The sequence below is a fragment of the Bos javanicus genome, chromosome 12 (assembly GCF_032452875.1).
Source record: "Bos javanicus breed banteng chromosome 12, ARS-OSU_banteng_1.0, whole genome shotgun sequence".
NCBI lineage: Eukaryota > Metazoa > Chordata > Mammalia > Artiodactyla > Bovidae > Bos > Bos javanicus.
This window is the reverse complement of record NC_083879.1, coordinates 19,120,001-19,142,495: the sequence shown is the minus strand read 5'-3', so window position 1 is coordinate 19,142,495 and position 22,495 is coordinate 19,120,001. Positions and strand designations below refer to the sequence as shown.

Sequence of the window (22,495 nt, the reverse complement as noted above, 5' to 3'; positions counted from 1 at the left end):
CAGTAGGCTTTTTCACTCTGAGGACTCCTATCTTTCTTCAGTTCTGGAAAATTCTCAGCTACTGTCTCTTTGAATGATGCTCTCTTCTCAGAGGTATGTTGGAATTTCTCATTGACCTTTCATATTTTTTAACCTCTAAGTTTTTTTTCCTCATATTTTTATCTCTTTGCATTCTGGGAGAACTCTTCAGTTTTGCTTTGCTATTCACTGATTGTTTCTCCAGCTATACCAATGCTACCACTTAGTCCCTCTACTTAGTTTTTTATTTCCATAACCATATGCTTTATTTCCCGTATTTCTAAATGGCTCTTTTACTTATACAGTATAGTTAAAAATAATCACCTCCTCATTCCATGGATATTAATATTTTATCTCTTTGGACATTTTAAACATACCTATTTTAAAGTCTCCTTCAGTCACATTCTACATTTATCTCTGATTCCTCAGGTGTGAACTCTGCCATTTGTTGGAACTTAGGCTGCCTTCATGATCCTAAATGCCTCTGTGTGCTCTGACTATGCGAGATTACACTTCTGTACAGGTTACTCCTGGGTGTTCCTCTACACTGGCTGCTCTGGATCCGACCTATGGGTTTCACAGCTCTAAGCCTGGTTGTTATCAATACAATTATACAATTGCAGGCCCTGTTATTAGCCAACCTCCTAGCCTTGGGTAGGTCCCTGTTTCTGCCCCCTTTCCCTGAGAGCTCGGTGCCCACTCTCCACCATGCATGAGACACGTTTAATTCCCATTCCCGTCAGGATTAGAATCCCTGGCCACAGTGCTTGTGTCCAATTCCAGATTCCCGTGAGCCTCAGCTTTTGCTTATTTTGTGACTTCTCTTGTAATTTGTGACCAAAAAAACGAACATATGTATGCTGGTGGTGCACGTTACATGGGGATTAGTTTCTATGGTCTAAGGCAAAAATCACACACCATCAAAATTATTCTTGAAAAACACCTTGTTAAACTAACCATAAAGTTCAGTAAACACTGTCCAACCCAACAGTTAGTTTTTCCTTTACACTGAAGGAGACTGGGCTTGGCCAGATGTAGACAGGTTAGAGGCAACGCTTAAAAACAACAACCTATATTTAAACAGAATAAAACTTGGCACAGTGAGAGGTTTCCTCTATGACAAAACCTAAAGCAACTGGGCCAAACTGTATTTATGTACCTCATCTCACACTCCTAACTGACAGGATGGTTAAAAACTACTATCTATACAATTTAAATTAATTCTGTTTATCTCTCTCATGCATTTTCTTTTTCCTAGTATAGGCAGCTAAATTTGCATTAAGTTAAATGTACATATTGCCTAGGAAATCCCACGGACGGAGGAGCCTGGTAGGCTACAGTCCATGGGGCTGCTAAGAGTCAGCACGACTGAGTGACTTCACTTTCACTTTTCACTTTCATGCATTGGAGAAGGAAATGGCAACCCACTCCGGTGTTCTTGCCTAGAGAATCCCAGGGACAGAAGAGCCTGGTGGGCTTCCGTCTGTGGGGTGGCACAGAGTCGGGCACGACTGACGCGACTTAGCAGCAGCAGCAGCAAATGTACATATAATGCAACTCTGTTCTACCGATGCAAACCTACAAATACCAGTAAATTATACACCTTTAAAACAAAATGGTTTTCAAAGTCTTGATATATTAGAACATGTTTTCATTTTTTTATGGAATGTCAATTTTAGGATCAGGACAGGCACCATTAACTGTCTAAAAAAGGAGCAAGGAAAAGATATGTGAAAAGTAAAACATGACATATAACAGTTAAGAGCATAGGAGAAGGAAATGGCAACCCACTCCAGTATTCTTGCCTAGAGAATCCTGTGGCCAGAGGAGCCTGGTGAGCTGTTGTCCACAGGGTAGCATAGAGTTGGACACGACTGAATCGACTTAGCATGCATGCTTGCACTGGAGAAGGCAATGGCAACCCACTCCAGTGTTCTTGCCTGGATAATCCCAGGGACGGGGGAGCCTGGTGGGCTGCCGTCTGTGGGGTCGCACAGAGTCGGACATGACTCAAGTGACTTAGCAGCAGCAGCAGCAAGCAGCATAGGTTAAAATCCTAGTGCTTAAATTTGTTGACCTTACATTTGGTTTCTCAACTTCCTCATTTGTAACATGGAAATAATATTAACTACTCCATAAGACTTTGTGAGGACTAAACAAGAAAATAGAGGGAAAGCACTTGTCACAATGTTTGGCACAGTTACACAGCATTAGCTCTAATTATTGCTATTAAGAGTTACAGTAACAGATTAAGGGAAAAACTTATCTCTGCAAGAAATAATTCCCAAATAAATAAAATAACAGGTGAAGAGTTTCCTTCCTATTGCTAAAGAGAGAGTGCATCTATTTTCAATTCTTGATGAACTGGTTTTAGATAAGACAGACAAACAAACTGATACACAGCAGCATTTCTTGACAAGTGCCCCTACATTCAGAAGATTTTTTTGAAATGCCATGTTCTTCTACTCACATGTCTATGCAGCCCTCAGAACAGTCACATGAATCAGTAAACATGTTGGAAAAGCTGTTTAGATAATATGCTCGTGGCCACATAGTCTTTCTGTACTTAAACTGTGGAAGTTTTCTATTGTCAATTTCATTACAGAAAGAAATGGGCACCGATTCCACGCCATTGCTAATATCCACATCAGAAACAATTTCTTCTTCCTTTGGGTAATTCCGAGTCAACTGAGCATAGGTATTGAAAGAAAAGTTATCTGTAAATAGAAAGTTACACTCTGTCTCAAGCAGGTAACGAAAAACTTCCTCCATGTTTCGCAGACTCCTTCCACAAGGGGTTTTATAACTCACGTGGAGTGCTGAAGAATGAGAGTTTGTCTTCGCGTGTCGTCTTTGGAAATGGCATTTGATTGGTAGCTGCAGAGGGTTTTCCCCCTTGAAGGTAAATGGCATTTTCATCAGACAGGAGCCAGAGCACTGATGCTTTTGGTAAGATAAATTTAAAGAAGATTCTTTTTCTCTAAAGTCTGCAACTTTATTTTCCATAGGGGGAATTTCCTGGTTTTCTGTAGATCTGTTTAAAATTAATTATTTATTAGAACCTCAAATTTATAGCACAATTCCCCATATTCAAAAAAAAACCACTAAGATGATATTTAATTCCTATATTAGTTTCTTCTCAGACAACATGAAAATAAGCCAGACCCTGAAATAAAACATCTATGTTTTGCAGTTATAGAAAGTTATGTAAGTGTTTTTTTTAATCTTCTTCTGAGCACCTAATACATGGTATTTTTTTTCTAGCACCACTTCTTCAATGAGTGTCCAATAATTCAGTTCAATTCTGGCATTATCTACCTGGAGTCAGCATCAGATTCCACAAATTAAAGGGTTCAGTCCCATAAAACTGCCCCCAATCCAGATGCGAAATGCAATTTCCAGGTCACCACACTTCTGACCAATCCATGAGTTCCCACAAACTCCTCCTCTTTGTTAATGGGCTGGAAAGACTCACAGACTTCAGGAAAGCACTTTAACTACTATTACCAGTTTATAATAAAAGATGCACTCAGGAACAGCCAAATGGGAGAGAGGCATGGGGCAACGTAGGTAAGAAAGGGCATGGAGTTCCCATATGCCCGCTCCAAATGCACCCCCCTCCCAGCACCTCAAAGTGTCTGCCAACCAGGAACCTCCAAGAGCCCTGTTGCTTTTTATACTGGTTTAACTGCTTAAGCATGAAAGATTACATCACTTGCTACTGGTGATTATCTCCACCTGCAGCCTTTCTCCCCTCCCTGGAGGCTGGGAGGTAGGGCTGCAAGGGCATCAAAGATTTCTTGAATGCCTGCTACGTGCCAGGTGCTATGAAAACAAAGATGAGAGCTCTGTAATCAAGGAACTTACATTCGTGGCAGAGAATTAAGTATTTATAATAAAGTATAAATGATTTTATGAATAATGCCATGTTAAATAATGTTATGGAAAGACATCTAATCTTTTATTTTTCTGATTTTAAGGTTTCTAATTTTATAATTAATTTTTTAGGTTTGAGAGTTCAATTTCATCTGGAGTTTATATTGATGTAACATGAATATCTAACTTAAATTCTCCAAATGATATCCAATTGTTCTAGAGTCTTTTACTGAATACTGTAAAGAGTCCTTTCACCTAATTTTGACTTACTAGCTTAATATCTTTAAGTTTTTATAAATACACAAAAATGTTCTCTTATTTTCTAGACTCATTCTGCCTTTCGATTGAATTCTTTTTCTTTTGGCCATGCTGTATGGCGTGTAGATCTCAGTTCCCCGATCAGGGAAAGAACCCATGTCCCCTGTACTGGGAACATGGGAGTCTTAATCACTGGACAATCAGGGAATTCCCTAAGTAACAAATTTTTAAATGAAAAACATGTATTTTCATTTTCTAGTTGCTGGAACCATCCTGAAGCCTAGTTTAGATTTTGTGATTTCCTTCACTAGAGCTATGAGCAGCAGCACAGTGGCCCTAACTCTATCATCTTAGCTTGAAACTCTTAACATTTTCTAAAAAAACATTATAACGTATGGATAATCCAGAAAATATTTCTATAGTGTTCATTAAAATCATTGGTTTTCTGGTAATGGCTTCTTTTTAAGAACACTATTCATCATTCTCTTCTTTTTCTCAACCATTTGCCCTTTTCTTCTACATTTTGGGTAATCTTATAGATTCCAGACTAAACCTTTGGGTTCCTTAATAGCAACTTTCACAATGGATACTTTCTTAAAAGAAAGTTTGGGGTAAAACTGATCACTGTACTACTATTTACATTAGGTAATATTTAGAATGATCTATCCATCCTTAAAGGAATGAATAAATAAAATGTATTTTCACATTATGGAAATCCAAACAACAGTTAAAGGGAATGAAACAGATCTATAACACAGCAAGCAACATGATTAGATCTCAAAACTAATGCTGAGTAAAGTAAGAAGGTACATATATGAATATTTATGTAAAATTTAACAACTGTAAGTAACAGCACTAAATATTACTTATGGCTATGTAAATATTAAAAAAATGAACTAGAGAAATAACTGATGACAGTGACTGCTCATAAAGGCAGAGAGGAGAACAGAACTTTGTCAGGGTGAGAAGTCAGGTATGGCTCAAAGAGACTACAGTGTTTTGTTTTCTTTTAAAAAAAAGACACTGGAAGCAAATACAATGAAATGTTAATAGCTGTTAGTTCTGGCTGGTGTTAGTATAGTTTTTGCTATACTCTTTTATATGTTCTCAATCTTAAAAATTCTCAGAAAGATAGTAAAAAATATTGAATGAGAATGCAGCTAAAAGATCAATGCAAATCTATCATATCCATGGACTACAATGCAATAGCACCTAATACATTAAAAATGAGGGAAGAAACAAAAAAAAAAAGAGGTAAGGTTATGATTTTCCTTAAATAACTTCAATCTATCTTAGTAGTTTTTAAATAATACTGGGGGTACATTCCATAGTAAAAATATAGTCTATTATGCATTTTTTGCTTTGTTCTTCCATTTTGCTTTGTTTTTCCATTTAACTTCTATCTTCTTAGCCTAGTCCATTTTAATAAGTTTTTGATTTCTTTATTTACTTTGGTATTCAGTATTTCCTTCTTTTTTAAAGACTGTGCCTGGAATTACTCTTTCCTTATTATTAAGTGCCAAGTTCCTTTCTACCACTTTTTCTTATAAAGCATTATAGTATATTCTGAGCTAGGAGCACTACTATTTGTCTACCTGGGATATATATACCTTTGGCTTTATTCCGTACTTACTGAAATAAATTCTCTTAAGCTCTCATAGCTTTGTTCTTTGTTTTGTTCTAGACTAATTTACTCTTGAGTGATTTACATAGCTACGGTGTGGCTCAGAGGGTATAGTGTCTGTCTGCAATGCAGGAGACCTGGATTTGATTCCTGGGTCAGGAAGATCCCCTAGAGAAGGAAACAGCAACCCACTCTAGTACTCTTGCCTGGAAAATTCCATGGATGGAGGAGCCTGGTAGGCTACAGTCTGTGGGGCTGCAAAGAGTCGGACACAACTGAGCAATTCCACTAGGGTTGTATAACCAGTAAACTAAGTGTTTCATTTCCCTTTTCAACTTGATTTTGAACTTTAAAACAAATAAATTATGTTTCAAGCTGGGTTCTGTGGCATTCTTTTCAACAAAATGTCATCAATTTATTTCTCCTATTTTTGGGGAAGGGGAATATGAAATACTGATGATTCAAGAAGTTCTTTGTTATGAAGGGATTAACAGCATATTTTCAAGAGAAAAAATTGTATCTGGGGTATCCTTAGTTCTAAAGTTTATTAAAAGATTTTATTACTTACAGACTTAACAAATAACCTATGTAGAGAATTATGAACCTACATAAAGTACACAACTTTTAAAACTTTTCCAGAAGGGTAGGGGAAATGGATGGTTATAGAGTTTGGGATGGACAGGTATACACTGCTATATTTAAAATAGATAACCAACAAGGACCTATTGTAAAGCACAGGGAACTCTGCTTAATGTTATATGGAAGCCTGGATGGCAGGGAGTTTGGGGGAGAATGGATACATATATATGTATGGCTGAGTACCTTTGCCGTCCACCTGAAACTTTCACAGCATTGTTAATCGGCTATACTCCAATACAAAATAAAGAAGATTTTTTAAAAAAAACTTTTCATGGGAAAGAATCCTTTTTTAATATATTTTCCCCTGGTGGCTCAGACAGTAAAGCATCTTGCTTACAATGCAGGAGACGTGGGTTCGATCCCTGGGTCGGGAAGATCCTCTGGAGAAGGTAATGGCAACCCACTCCAGTACTATTGCCTGGAAAATCCCACGGACAGAGGAGCATGGTAGGCTACAGTCTGCAAAGAGTCAGACACGACTGAGCAACTTCACTTTATCTACTCTTACGTCAAATGATTAGCAACAGTAAATCGCTTTCTGGGAGCAAAAGCACTAACAACATAAATAAATTTAACTTCTATACATACAGAGAGGTGCAGTCTTTTGGAAAGAAGTCTTCATATGATGTCGAGGGCAATGAACTTGACTTGTTTTCTTCTGCGTTCTTGGTCACAGATCTATGATCTACATGAAAAAATTACGAACAAGTTAAAAATGAGTCACTGTAATATCTAATAACTCTATTAACTAGAGATATAAGGAGCCCTTAAATCTGAAACCATTAAGGTTTCAAAATTGAGGCAAAAATTAGGTATCAACATTTTCAAAAATATTAAGAAAATAAGATAGGATAAAATAAGACATAGAAGAAATTTCTACTGCAGAAATTCTAATTTGGCCCAAACTTTATCTGAATTTTAATCATCCTTTAAAGCAAACATCAAGTATCCCTATTTCTGCTTGTATTTTACAGAAAAAATAGTGTAACTCTCAGAGACTCTATTAAGGTCGCAAAATAGGAAGCCTTTACGTTTCTCTTGCTTTCTCATTATTCTATTACTTTCTACTTTTGTAGAAGAGGGAAAAGTATTTGGGCTGCTCTTTTTGTCTTTTCATTTGTTCATTCATAGTTCTCTTAGTCTCCCCTGTATCTTTCTGCACTTAATTTCATCTTGAGCCAGGATGTCCGTGGTTCGTTCTTGTCGCTGTGTTTTCCAACTTCACCTATTCTTACTCTCTAACATGACTTCACTACACAAATAAGCTATGCAGTTAATGAAAAAAAGTCATAGATTTCCTGCTCTTATTTTGGGAAAAAAAAAAAATGAATATGCAGAACAGTCTATGTTTGTTTTTTAAAAAAATTGTTTTTAATCATGCTTTTTCCTATGCAGTGGTAGACCTTAATAAAAAAGTGATTCTCTTCCTGCCTTATTATTAACTTGCACTGGTCCTTCAGTGTAGACCAGTCTTATTAAACAGAAAAAAAAAGTTTAAGAAAATAAAAGAATAGTTTAAGTTATAATCCAGGGTCATGTGTGTAGATGCATGTGTCGCTTCAGTCATGTCCAGCTTTTTGTGACCTTAGGCCACCAGGCTCCTCTGTCCATGGCATTCTCCAGGCAAGAATACTGGAGATGAATACAAGAATATTTGCCACGCTCTACTCCAGGGGATATTCCTGACCCAGGGATCGAACCTGCGTCTCATGCTTCCTGCATTGGGAAGCAGGTTCTTTACCACTAGTGCCACATGGGAAGCCCTAATCCAAGGTCATCCTTGGCTAACTGGAAAGCAAATATCCCTCTTTAGTTACTGAGGTAAAGAAGGAAGATTTAAAATCTGATAGATGAAGAGAGCTACAATAACTGATTAATAAATAAGTTTTGGCCAGTGGCTAAGACTCTGTGCTCCCAATGTAGTAGGGGGCAAAAGTTCAATCCCCGCTTGGGGAAGTAATAACCCAATGCCACATGGCACAGCCTTTAAAAAAAAAAGTAAGTTTTTCAAATTAAGAATTTCTGATTTTTCCCAGGAAATTTCTTTGAATGAGCCATATAATGCCATACTAACAGATAACAAATATAACAAAGGTATATAAGCATAGTCAGAAACAACATTTACCAAAAAACATGGAGATTTTATATTAACCATTAGATAAGAGGAGAAAGGAGAAATAATTTCTTTCAAAAAAACAGTATCCAGTTCTTTGTATAGGGATCAGATCAAATCAGATCAGATCAGTCGCTCAGTCGTGTCCAACTCTTTGCGACCCCATGAATCGCAGCACGCCAGGCCTCCCTGTCCATCATCAACTCCTGGAGTTCACCCAGACTCACATCCATCGAGTCAGTGATGCCATCCAGCCATCTCATCCTCTGTCGTCCCCTTCTCCTCTTGCCCCCAATCCCTCCCAGCATCAGTCTTTTCCAATGACTCTGTATAGGGTCATTGTATAGGGACACAGCAAATATTTATAGAATTATACACAAGCAAAGAAAAATCAAACGTAAATTAGTGGTTTGGGGAGTTCAGGCTGGATCTGGGATGGCTTGTTTTGACCTCAACACCAAGTCCTTTTGTTTCTCCCAGTCTTAGTATTCCTTTTAAAATAAATACTAATATGAAACCTAAAGTTTAATAAAGTTACTATGAAGTGTTTAACCCCTACATTTGCTAGTAATGTCACTACGTAATTCCCTGATTACTTTAAAAACATTTGCTAGCTCTACCACTAGCAAACATATACTTCTATTTTGATAAATTTATTATACTTCAGATGAACATATAAAAATATGAAACTAGAATACTCTGCATTTCTACTAATGAAATCATTACTTTAAAAGAACCAAGACAAAAACCCAACTTACTTTCTTTTACTGGGGAAGATTATTTAGAAAGAAAAAAGCTGTTTAGAATTATTTCTTCTTACCACCTCTTGCACTTATAGGGTTCTCTCTTAGAAAACGAATCTAACCCCTTAAGGGTATGTTGATTCTAAGTACTACTGTAGGCCACTGGGAGAAAGACTGTTTTCTTGAAAGAATGTACTCTCTTCTGAAACTTTACATTAGCGACTGAAACTGAAAACATTTCTGAATAACAAAACCTTTCTTTAAAATAAACTGATGCATATACACAATGGAGTATTACTCAGCCATTAAAAAGAATACATTTGAATCAGTTCTAATAAGGTGGATGAAACTGGAGCCTATTATACAGAGTGAAGTAAGCCAAAAAGAAAAACACCAATACAGTACCGCATATATATGGAATTTAGAAAGATGGGAACGATAACCCTATATGAGAGACAGCAAAAGAGACCAGTCTTTTGGACTCTGTGGGAGAGGGCGAGGGTGGGCTGATTTGGGAGAATGGCATTGAAACATGTGTAATATCATATGTGAAACAAATTGCCAGTCCAGGCTCGATGCATGATACAGGATACTCGGGGCTGGTGTACTGGGAAGACCCAGAGGGATGGTATGGGGAGGGAGGTGAGAGGGGGGTTCAGGATGGGGAATATGTGTACACCTGTGGCAGATTCACATTGATGTATGGCAAAACCAAAACAATATTGTAAAGTAATTAGCCTCCAATTAAAATAAATATATATTTTAAAAAATAAAAAATAAACTGATGATGTTAAACCATATTTTCAGAGATTTAAAACTCTAAGGCTCCAAATTATGACAGTTAAAATGATTACAATCTGTTGAAAATATTTAGCAGTATTAAAATTTAGAAAATGTACTTCCTCAACGCTTTACCAAATTAGTGATAGTCTAAGATTTATAAGCTAGTGATTCTGATAACTTTTTAATTAAAAAGTTTTTAAATTGAAGGATAATTGATAGACAGTGTTGTGTTTGTTATATAGCAATGTGACTCAGTTATACACACACACACACACACACACACACGTATGTTCTTCTTCATATTCTTCTCCAATATGGACTATTATAGCATATTGAACGCAGATCCCTGTACTACACAGTAGGACCTTGTTTTTTACCTACAATAGCTTCTCAATTTTTCTTTTTCTAATCCTAGTACATCATCTTTGTTCAATTCCTTTAAAGTTGATACACTGATGTTCTAATAATAATCTAGAAATGAAAAAAGTTTCCATCAATTTATCTATACCAAAATATATCTTTCTAGCATTGTTCTTTACACAAAGCAGGTTTACAATGGTTTGGAGTCTTGGATTCTGTTTGTGCTTCTTATAGGAGAAGCTTTTTTGAAGAAGAGATACATTTGTTCTTCCTGAGAGGTTTAATAGAGTGTGCATTTCCTATCTCTGGATGGGCAGGACTTTTCATTGACTAGGAACACATGATTTCCATAACTTACCTATATGGATCCTGCAGTTTTATCTTAAACTGTCTTTGCTTAATGCAACATAATTAAGGCTGGCTTGCTTCAAAGCAAGAAAACAGCAGAGAATATTGTAGGTTAGGATTAGAAATGTACATACCCTTTATCAATGTTAAATTGTGGTTTATAATTGCATCTTTTACTAGAATCATTGCTTGGATGTATTCTGTTAAGGAAGGGAAAAAAGAATGAAAACAATCAGCAGCAGCATCACCTTTATTCAAGATGTCAGCTCCTGTGCTATGCAATTCACTGACACATACTTTATCTCATTCAATCTTTGGAACTCCTCTGAGAGGTTTTTATGAGTATCTACTTTAAAGACAAAGAAATTTAAAAAAAAGAAATTAAAAAAAAAATAAAGACAAAGAAATTGAAGCTTAGAGGTTAGTAGCTTACTGTTTACTTCAGGTCAATCAGATAGGAAGAGGTAGAAGTGAATTCAAACCTAGATATATTAGATTCATGAAGGAATGAGAATATTAAAATGAAAGACAGTATTAATTTTGTAGACAAACACACAACAGACTAATGTCATAGAATATCCAAAAAGAATTAAGAATATCCTGGGGAAAACAAAGAATAGGAGGGGGGAAATTTTGCTTGAAAATCATGTATTCTGATGGAATGAAGGAAGTTTCCATATAAAAGTCTATATTCTACAACTACCTGGGCTGAAGACAAACAGAAAAAATAAAAACCTGGATGACTGAACTGCCTGCCTACGTAAAATACAAGGTTTGCTCTCTGAAGACTACTAACGCAAATGCTGTTTAAAGCAGGCAAAACATATCCATATATGTCTAAGCTGTCTCTGAAAGATTGGGTGATGGATAATCTGTTGTATTTTTCTGTATGTACCAAATGTTCTACAAGGAGCACATACGAGTTTTGTAATACACCCCTTCCACCCCCGCATAAAGATAAAGTGAGGAAGAGAAAAGTAGCCTGAAATAAAGAGAGATTTATTTATCTATTCATAATTTATTATTCAAAATAATCATCTTCATCCACTTTTACAAGTGTTCATGCTATGCTATGCTAAGTCACTTCAGTCGTGTCCGACTCTGTGTGACCCCATAGACGGCAGCCCACCAGGCTCCCTCATCCGTGGGATCCTCCAGGCAAGAACACTGGAGTGGGTTGCCATATCCTTCTCCAATGCATGAAAGTGAAAAGTGAAAGTGAAGTCGCTCAGTCGTGTCCAACTCTTAGCGATCCCATGGACTGCAGCCTACCAGGCTCCTCCGTCCATGGGATTTTCCAGGCAACAGTACTGGAGTGGGGTGCCATTGCCTTCTCCGACAAGTGTTCATAGTATAAAAATGAGTTTTTATAGAAACAGAGCATATACACAAAAAAAGCAAACAGAACTGATGTTAGGTTCTTAGAAAACAAAAGAAAATATTTTGACTTTTAAAAACAAATAGCAATATTGGAATTAGAACTAAACTGTATTACCAGTGGGTAATATTTAGCATTAAATGTGTTGAAAGTTTTTATTGCTTCATACCTTTATTTGTGGCAGACCCATCTTTGATCTTTTGTTTCAGTGACTGCAGCACATTTTGCACTTGTTCAAATATGAAATCCACTTTCCCATCATCTTCCAGCTCCATCCAGAAAGTTTTTGCATCACCTAAAGAAAAAACAGGTGAATAGCCTAAGAGCTCAACAGACATAGACTGTAAATTTTCTAAGGCACATGCTAGTAAAAATCCACCTGGTTTCTAAATAAAATCAAGATTTAATTGGGCTATTACTTTCCTTCAGGAAAAAGATTTTCGTCACTGTTTCTTCTTTTCTCTTTTGGCCACATGATCTTAGTTCCCTGACCAGGGACGGGACCCGGGTCCTTGGCAGTGGAAGTGTGGAGGCCTAACCACTGGAGTCCTTGGTCACTATCTCTTTAGAAAGAATGAAAAACAAAGAAGATGACCTAGGCATCTCCCTTATTTCTGCTAATGAAAAAAAAAAAAGTGTTGAAAACGTTAGTGAAACTATTTCTTGACTGGAAAACAGAAGGAATGATTTCATTCTGGGGTGGAAGCGGGCGTACTTATGGACAACTATACATTTAAATTTTTTCAAGGATGTAACCTCCAATAAGTATGCGAGTGGATGGTTTCAGAATGAAACATCTCAACAAGTGCTGAAATAATGAAATATCTAACACTGATGCTTTTAAAAATATCTTGGCTATCAACTTTTTAATAGTTATGTTGACTGAAGAAAAACAATCTAAAAGCTGCAAATTATATTTTATTTGGGGAACTACTGAGGACTACAGTCTGGGAGACAGCCTCTGAGATAGCTCTGAGAAACGGCTCCCAAGAGGTAAGGGAAGAGTCAGAATAAACAGTTTTTGCTGAGAGGTAAAAATAAAACATGCAATTAAAGACTGAATGATTACTGCCAATCACAAAGAACAGACGTCTCAATTTAACGATGTTAGTGCTTTTTTACGTCTAGGGAGATACAAGAGGCTGGGCTCACTGAAATTATTCTTCAGATATGCATCTTAACTATCTACGTCAGTATCTAGTTTTTCTACCTTCTGAATTCTCCTCAGGGAGTGCCACTAGGGGCGCATGTAGATGTTGGCTTGATGGCAGGCAGCACTCATTATCTTCTGAAGTGGCAGGCAATATTTTTTGTTCACAGTGACATGAGGCAAAATAATGTTTAAAGCTTTTATAAAGTTATATAGATAAACCAACATTTCAGATGCTCAGCAAACTAACACTGTAATTAAAAATTTCCATCCTTTCACAGCTGAAAACAGAAATGTGAGAAATGCGATGAAAATAAACTGACAAAAGTCAAATCTCACACCATGTTTAAAAGTAATAAAAATACCCAAAATGTTAAACACAAATTATTTCTAAAATAGATAACATTAATGTATAAAATGCTTAAAATGAATTGGACCTTAAGCAGAGGAGGAAATGCACTGTAGACAGGTCACTTGAGAAGCCACTGGGAGGATTAATGAGCAGACAGCACAGTAAGTTGACCAAAAAATACATTTTCCTTCATAAAATTTAAACCCAGAACCTCCCAGTTAGTAACGGTGGGGAATTCTTCAAAAGAGGCTTAGACTTCAAAGTCCCAACTCTCCCTGGCAGTCATCTTACCCAAAGGGGACCTCTGGCTAATGAGGGCCGCTGCTCTCCAGCAGCCTCAGGAGGAGCACTGCTTCCCTGTTAACTCTCTGGCCTATTGTGTACTACACAAGACTAAGCCTACTTTTAATTCCCCAAAGCACAGTTCAGACAAAGGTTTCAACACTTAAAAAAAGAAACACAATGTGAAAAGGCAAAAGGGATGAGAAATGATGTTTTAGAGAAAGGTAGGGGCTGTTACAAGGAGGGCCTTGTGTGCCATACTAAGCAACCTTATTTTTACATGGAAGGCAATGGGGAGCCACTTAAGAGGCTTAAGCATCTTATCATTATGTCATTAATTTGTTTTTAAAAATCTCACTCACGGGGCAGTGGGAAAAGGGAGTCAAGATTGATTTCTCTGTTTCTGATTTGGTCAACCATATGTATAATACTGGTATTATTTGCAATAGTGAATAAAGGTAGAGCAACAAGTGAGAAATTCAAGCAGCGTAGGTAAAGTGGATATGTAGGTTCCAGAGTAAGATCTGGTCCAGCTATACAAATTAATTTTGGAGTCAATAATACAAAAATTCTTGATTGAAGCCACAAAGGAGATGTGATTAGAGAGAATGCGTAGAACGAGAAGGGTTTTCTGTAAAACATCAACATGTAAGTGATGAGAATAAGAAAAAGGAATCATGGAGACTGAGAAGAAATATAGGAGCAGATACTTGAGTTGAAACTCAAATCAGCAAACTAATACTGCTGCTACTCGCCTCTAGAAATGAAGAATATCATCTTACAACTCCACTGTCTATCCAAGCTTGCTCCATTATTCAGCTAGATATTAAGATTTATTGCAAGAACATAATCATGAAGAGGTATGCACCACTGCAAAGAAGGAAGACAAGCAAACTATACAGTTATACTGTATGTCTTCTAATCTCACATGAGCTAGAAAGTCTTTGTAAATAGGCAACACTTATGAATCACATTGACCTGAGCTCATTTAGTAGATGAATATTTATGAACTGCTTACTAAACACATTGATAATGACCTAGGTACATGTATATGTATGTATTTATATTTCTCCATCCATTCCTTGAAGAGCTTCAGGGCAGTGGTCCAGAGAATCTCTAAGACACCTTCGAGCCTGTTATCAGCAAAGTATAGTTTATGAATTCTTGGATATTGGGGCTTCCTTGGTGGCTCAGATGGTAAAGAATCCACCTGTGATGTGGGACACCTGGGTTTGATCCCTGGGTGGGGAAGATCCCTTGGAGAAGGGAATGGCAACCCACTCCAGTATTCTTGCCTAGAGAATCCCCATGAATAGAGAAGCCTGGCAGACTATAGTCCATGGGTCAAAAGAGTCGGGACATGACTGAGCGACTAAGCACAGCATAGCACAAATCCTTTCAGACAATACACTAGGTCAAACTATTTTAATAGTAATACATTATTTGCCTTTTTCTTCCCTATACTGACATTAGCTGATGGTTCAAAAGCTCTGGTGAATAAAAGTGCTGGAGCCTTAGTGTGAATCAAGGCAGTTGCACCAAACTACCAGTAAGCCATTGTATTGTTTACCACCAACTTCACTTAGGGTCCTTGATCAGATCAGATCAGATCAGATCAGTCGCTCAGTCGTGTCCGACTCTTTGCGACCCCGTGAATCACAGCACGCAGGGCCTCCCTGTCCATCACCAACTCCCAGAGTTCACCCAAACCCATGTCCGTTGAGTCAGTGATGCCATCCAACCATCTCATCCTCTGTTGTCCCGTTCTCCTCCTGCCCTCAATCTTTCCCAGCATCAAGGTCTTTTCAAATGAGTCAGCTCTTCACATCAGGTGGCCAAAGTATTGGAGTTTCAGCTTCAACATCAGTCCTTCCAAGGAACACCCAGGACTGATCTCCTTTAGGATGGACTGGTTGGATCTCCTTGCAGTCCAAGGGACTTTCAAGAGTCTTCTCCAACACCACAGTTCAAAAGCATCAATTCTTCGGTGCTCAACTTTCTTTATAGTCCAACTCTCACATCCATACACGACCACTGGAAAAACCATAGCCTTGACTAGGTGGACCTTTGTTGGCAAAGTAATGTCTCTGCTTTTTAATATGCTGTCTAGGTTGGTCATAACTTTCCTTCTAAGGAGCAAGTGTCTTTTAATTTTATGGCTGCAATCACCATCTGCAGTGATTTTGGAGCCCAGAAAAGCAAAGTCAGCCACTGATTCCCCATCTATTTGCCATGAAGTGATGGGACCAGATGCCATGATCTTCGTTTTCTGAATGTTGAGCTTTAAGCCAACTTTTTCACTCTCTTCTTTCACTTTCATCAATAGGCTCTTTAGTTCTTCTTCTCTTTCTGCCATAAGGGTGGTGTCATCTGCACATCTGAGGTTACTGATATTTCTCCCGGCAATCTTGATTCCAGCTTGTGCTTCCTCCAGCCCAGCATTTCTCATGACCATGGAAAACCATTTTTACTTAAAAGAAACACTAATAAAAATTATGGTTTTCTGACTGGGTGTTTGGTACACATTTTCTCAAACTTGAAGTACAAAAGTAATGGCAGTCATTGCTAATGATAAAATTCAAGCTACCAAATTAAAATTGAAAATTTAGAAAACTTGTATCTGCCATAAGTTTGAAAGGTTCTCACTAATTCATCAATTTTTGATGATTGATAGCAATATTAAGAAATGTAATTTTAAAATATTGTGATTAAATGTGTCAACATTTGGAAAAACCTGCATAATTCATTGCACCAATGTTTTCCAAGTGGCCAATGCACGATGTTATAAAATCATACATGTGTAAGAGACCCATTCAAAGTGCAAGACAAATCCATGGATTTTAGTGTAACAGTGTAAAGAAAGCTCACTGATAGGAATTCAGATTCCACACTATAACTAACCTTGAAGGAATGACTACTTGTTGAGTTTTGTAGTTGTATCAAATAAAAATTTCCATCATCATCTGAGAGGCTATTAAAAACTTGTCTGTGTGAAGCTTCATTTTCTTTATATATTTACCCCAAAGCCTCATATCACAACAGACTGAAGGCAGAAGCAGATATGAGAATCTCTCTTCTATTAAGCCAACTATCAAAGAGATTTGTAAAAATAAAAAACAGTGGTTTTCTCACTGATTTTTTTTGTTTCAGAAAATAGTTCTCTCTCACGTAATTTATATTAACATGTTGGGTTTATTATTTTAAAAACATAGGTCAATTACCATTTTTGAAGCTTCTCAATTTCTTAATATAGTAAATATGAACAGATATGAACCACATAAACAAAAGCTACTGAGGGTTTTAAATACTTTTAAGAGTATAAAGTAGTCCTGAAACCAAAAGAAGGCTTGAAACCACTGGTCTAAATAACTGTCCAGTGAATTAGGTACTACAATCTTTGTAACAATTCACCTATTACACACATGTTAAAGGGTGGTGAAACCATTCTGTACGCTACTGGAACGGTGTATACATGACATTATGCATTCATCAAAACCCACAGTACTTGAAAGCACAACGAGGGAAGCTTAATGTATGCAATATCATTTAAGAGGTCAGGGATCCCAGGAAGGCATGTATACACAACTCTGCTGAAGGGCTGGGTGGAAAAGATGCTGATTGAAACAACTTTGGAAATAAGTGGACTCTGTAAAACTACCGGCAAAAGGAACTTGCACAAGCACTGAGGTTTCCGACCTCGGAATCAGTATATACTTCTGATACTGCTATACATATATATGGGAATTAAGCAAATAAACAAGTGGATAACAGATAATGGGAATTTATGGATAAGCAAGGAGACTAGGTTAGCATACCCATGTGGTAATGGATTAGAGCCAGAAACATCAGTATAAACTCATGTTTAACTTAGTATAGTTAGAGATGGTTACATACAGAAGTATTTATAGATACGTGCAAATACAATTTATATATATCTTGCTCTGTCAGTTGAGAGGGCCTATAATCAAGATACCCCAAGAGCAACAAACACACCTACTGCCCAGATCTTGGTTTGTAATACCATCCTCCAATAAAAGGAACCAGGTAGGCTCATTCAAGAAACGGCTCATTCTAGGAAGATGGCAGGAAATATATGAGATCAACTTGGAACATCTTTTAGTACCAGAAAATAAGAAAGTGCTAAAAACCAAAAACAAAGAACAAAACAAAAACCAACTGCACTGATGGGGTATGTCAAAGGGGGAGGAGCCTGACTGAAAGAGCTCCAATGCCCAATCCTGGGATAATCTGAATAACAAAATAAAAAAGTACTGGATTATAACCCCAAATATAAAATATGTATCCAAGAATCTATACTGATATAAATACATGACTGAATAAATACATAAATTGGGGAGAGGAGACCAATCTCCCTTGCAGAAGAATTCTGAATAATAGTGTGAGTATCCTGCTCTCAAAGAGGAGGAGTATGACTTTCCACTCCTTAAGTATGGGCTGTACATAGTGATTTCCTGTCAAAAAGTAAGTAGGGAAATGGAGGGAAAAAGAGAGCAGTAATTTACAGTGGAGAAATCACTGAACATGATGTCAGCCAGGCTCAACATCAACAGGCGAGAAATCATGTTGATAACATGCACCCTTGACATTATGTGGTAAAAAATGACACTTTACCTCTATGGTCTTTCTCCCCCAAATAAAACAACCCCAGGTCTAATCATGAGAAAAAGAAATATCACTCAATAATTCTGATAGAGGGGCATCTTATAAAACACTTGGATACAAAATCTTACAAAAACAATATGTCTGAGAAACTGTTGTATCCAAGAGGACCCTAAGGAAACATGACAAGTAAATGTAATGTGGTATCCTGAATGGGACCCTGGAATAGAAATAGACATCGTGTAAGGAAATAAGAATAAACTATGAACTTTAGTTAACAATAATGTGTCAGTAACAATAACTGTAACAAATGTTATCAGCCAAATGTTAGATTTTAATCATAGGCAGAACTGGGTGCAGGGAACTCTGTACCAGCCTTTCAATTTTTCTGTAAAGTTTAAAGTTTTCTAAAAAAATAAAGTATAGTTTTTAAAGTACATTACTCACTAAGCATTACAGATACATAATTAATTATAAAGTCCAAACTGTTGTTCCACGAGAATAAATCCTTAATTGTAATTCAGGAAAGTCACGTGCAATGAAAAAACTTGAAAATTCGACAATTCAACTTCATTAAGTAGTCTATATACTTTTAAACATAGTTTAACAATGGTTTTTCAACCTACCATTTTTTTCTCCCATCTTTTGGCGCTGCTAACAAACATCAAATTCTTTGAAATTAACTTTATCAAAGAACTGAATCACTTTGATTGTAGAATATAACTGGAATCCAACTGTGGTCTCTGAAATTTGCAGTACTCAAAGAAAATATATTATACTGTTTTAAGCCGAATATTCTTTGACACCTGAATTTTAAACAGTGCTTGAAGAAACTTTCAGAAATGATTACTAGTCCAACTTAATGATCACTCCATGAATCCTTATCAAGTGAATACATACAGTTGTATCAGATCATCAACAGTATCTTTTTAAAAACAAAAATCAACTCCATCTTTTGGTCCATGAATACATGAAACATTCTGTAAGGAAACAATAAGGAATGGTAAATGGCATATTTGAAAATAATAAAATATATCAGAAAAAAAGGGCTGTTGTAACAATAGCTCTATCTTTTAAAATAGCATGAATTATCATGAAAAAAGAATACATATTAACTGGAAAAACATACAAAATATCAACATTACAAATATTATAGAAAAATTCAAAACTACCTATTTAAAATATATGTTAATTAATATAAACTATCTCCATTTCATAAACCTTTAAAAACTTTTAAACGGGGCTAATAATGTTAATTACTTCAAAAGACTGTTGTGAGGCTGACTTAATCCCTTAGAATAATACCCGGCACATTACAAAGGACTCAATAAATGCTAACAGTTATTATTATTCTTTCCGTATATATACTTTAAAAACAAAATTTGAATTTTAGTATATATAAATTTTTATAATTTTCATTGATAATATATCTTGCACTTTCTCTCATCATTAATGTTTTCCTATAATATGACCTTTTAAGTGATTGTACAATATACTTTGGTCAATAATCCATTAAGTTAAATTATACTAAAGAATTTTAATAATTAAAATGTAGTAAGTTAGTAAGTAAACTTCTATATCAGACATTTAGATTATTTCTATTTTTCCAATACAGTAAATAATGATGGAATATACTTTATGGCTATCCCTGATTATTTCCTTAAGATACACACTTAGAGGCAGAACTAAAGGTCAAAAAGAGGTCAGCACTTTTAGTCTCAGGATGTTAGTCAACACATGGTAAATTCTTCTCCTACTCCCACACCGAATTCACAGAAATCTTAATTTTTTTAATTAAAAATATAGAATCATGCTGAAAATAAAAAGGAAATTATCTATAGACTGAGTCTGTGGGACCTCTCTGTGGAAAGGAAACAGATGGGAAGTTGCAAAGATAATGCCAACCACAAACGTACCATGGCAAAATAAAGAGCAGATTCTCTCACAGGAGATGAGTATATACAACCAAGAGTCATCAAACATCTGAAAAAAGTTACACCATGGAAGAGACTTAACAAGCCCACCAAACTGATGAATTGAATTGAATTAAAGAGAATTAACGGAGCATCCTGAAAATAATTTTAAAACAAATATTATTGTATTTAATATAAAAGAGCTAAAGAAATAACATACAATTCCGAAAAATAATTAACTGGATATCTTGGATATAAAAGTAGTTGTTAAATAAACTCAATAATTAACAGTCACAGTAACAGATTCAGATGAAGAGCCAGTTAGTAAGCTAGGAGACAAAGTTGAGTAACTCACTCAGAATACAGAGCAAAGAACTGGCAAAAAAAAAGGGGGGGGGGGTAAGTAGAAAGAAGACAAGGCAATAATGATCAAAAAATTCTTATAACTGGAAAACACGTAGGCCACTAATGGTCCACTGAGTAACAAAATAAACTTATTAATACAAACCACTAGACAAACCATGGGTAAACTTCAGAACATCAAGAATAAAGACAAAGCCTCAGAAACTTTCAGAAAATCTAGATGATTTAAAATGAACGTTTATCAAACTGGTAATCAGACTTCTCATCAGAAATGTCGATGCAAAATGTTAAGGGAAAATAAGTCTGAATCCAGAATACTATTCCAGCCACCTTATGTTTCAATAGCAAGAGTTTAAAAACAAAAAAAGACTCTTACAGACACTCAAAGAGCCATTCAGAGACTCTGAAAGAAATGAAGAAGTACTTCATTAATAAAAACTAATCTAGAAGGAAGTACTGAAGTAAAAGAAACAAAAGTGAGCAAATACGTAAATAAAACACATTAATGCTAGATTAAAAACAGATTTAAAGTGGGTTTTAATGACAAATGAAATAATGCTAGAAAATAAAACCACAGGAAACGGTTTTTTTTGGAGGAGGGACGGAAGGGGATTGTAAGATTACAGAAAGTAAAGTAAATCATACTAAGTTCTTTGTACAGAGGATATCAATACAAACTAAATGTATGAATTGCATTAAAAATATAAAGGTGACACATTGTAAAGCAACTATCCTCCAATAAAAATTTTAAAAAATGTAAAAGTACAGTATGAAAAAGAAAACAGAACAAAGAAAACTTGGGGCTAACCTCATTTAAAAAGAAAAATGGAAAAATACAAAATACAAAAGATAGGAATAGAAACATCGTAAAAAAAGAGGATGTGAAAAAGGCCAATTATGTTAGTAATCACAAAAAAGGTTTTCTTCAGTAAATCTGCAGAATATTGTAAAGCATAGAGAAGAAAATTTAAATCTTTCATAATCTCATCATCCAGAGACTACCAATTTAACTTTAGATTGTAACAGTATTTAAAAATTTGTTCATATTTTCCCTTCTTTTTCATTTTGGCAGGAAAATAGTGTTTCGCTTCGATTTATGGTTGGTTTTCACCAATAGGCTTTTGTGAAACTGTGACCATTTCTTCTGTTATGTTTTAACAGCGATGACAGTAATGAACATTTATTGAGTATAAACCATGTGTCAGGCAGGCCTCTAAACACTTCCCGTGTTCTTATTAACCTGCGTAACAATCACGAGGGACAAACCGCAGCATGCCTGGTTTTTCTCACGAAGAGGCTAAAGCATGTTACACTGTACATGGCAAAGACAAACTAAGGAACCAAGCAGCCTGGTTTCTGAGCCCGTTTTTGATCCTTTTAATCTACCGCCTCATTCTTAACACACAGAGAACTCACTGCAGGATTTCACTTGCTGATGAGCACAATTACGTATTGTTTATTTTATTTCCTACCTATTGGGGATAACTACCTATTGGGTTGTGGTTAATGAGAGGAGCTCTGAGCATCTGCTCTCAACTCCGTGATATTGGGGAAACGATTTTATTCAGCGTTTCTGTAGTCTTACCTGTGAAATGGGTCAGTGGTTAAACCACCAAGTTCTGCTTCTGGATTTTGGGCTGCAGTTCATTTTCCGCAGCCCCCATTACAGCTTCAG

At 36.2% G+C, this 22,495-nt stretch overlaps 1 protein-coding gene across 1 annotated transcript in view; it reads right to left on the bottom strand.

Moving 5' to 3' along the window:
* Window positions 1-22,495, bottom strand: part of SETDB2 (SET domain bifurcated histone lysine methyltransferase 2) — a 76,642-nt gene extending 54,147 nt beyond the window's left edge. Inside the window, exons 1-6 of the mRNA XM_061434416.1 lie at window positions 22,406-22,495; window positions 19,171-19,524; window positions 12,310-12,435; window positions 10,897-10,962; window positions 7,004-7,100; window positions 2,489-3,052 (exon numbers count right to left, since the gene is read on the bottom strand). Coding sequence (XP_061290400.1) covers window positions 2,489-3,052; window positions 7,004-7,100; window positions 10,897-10,962; window positions 12,310-12,435; window positions 19,171-19,186 — 869 coding nt within the window. The 5' untranslated portion in view covers window positions 19,187-19,524; window positions 22,406-22,495. The remainder of the gene's footprint in view (window positions 1-2,488; window positions 3,053-7,003; window positions 7,101-10,896; window positions 10,963-12,309; window positions 12,436-19,170; window positions 19,525-22,405) is intronic.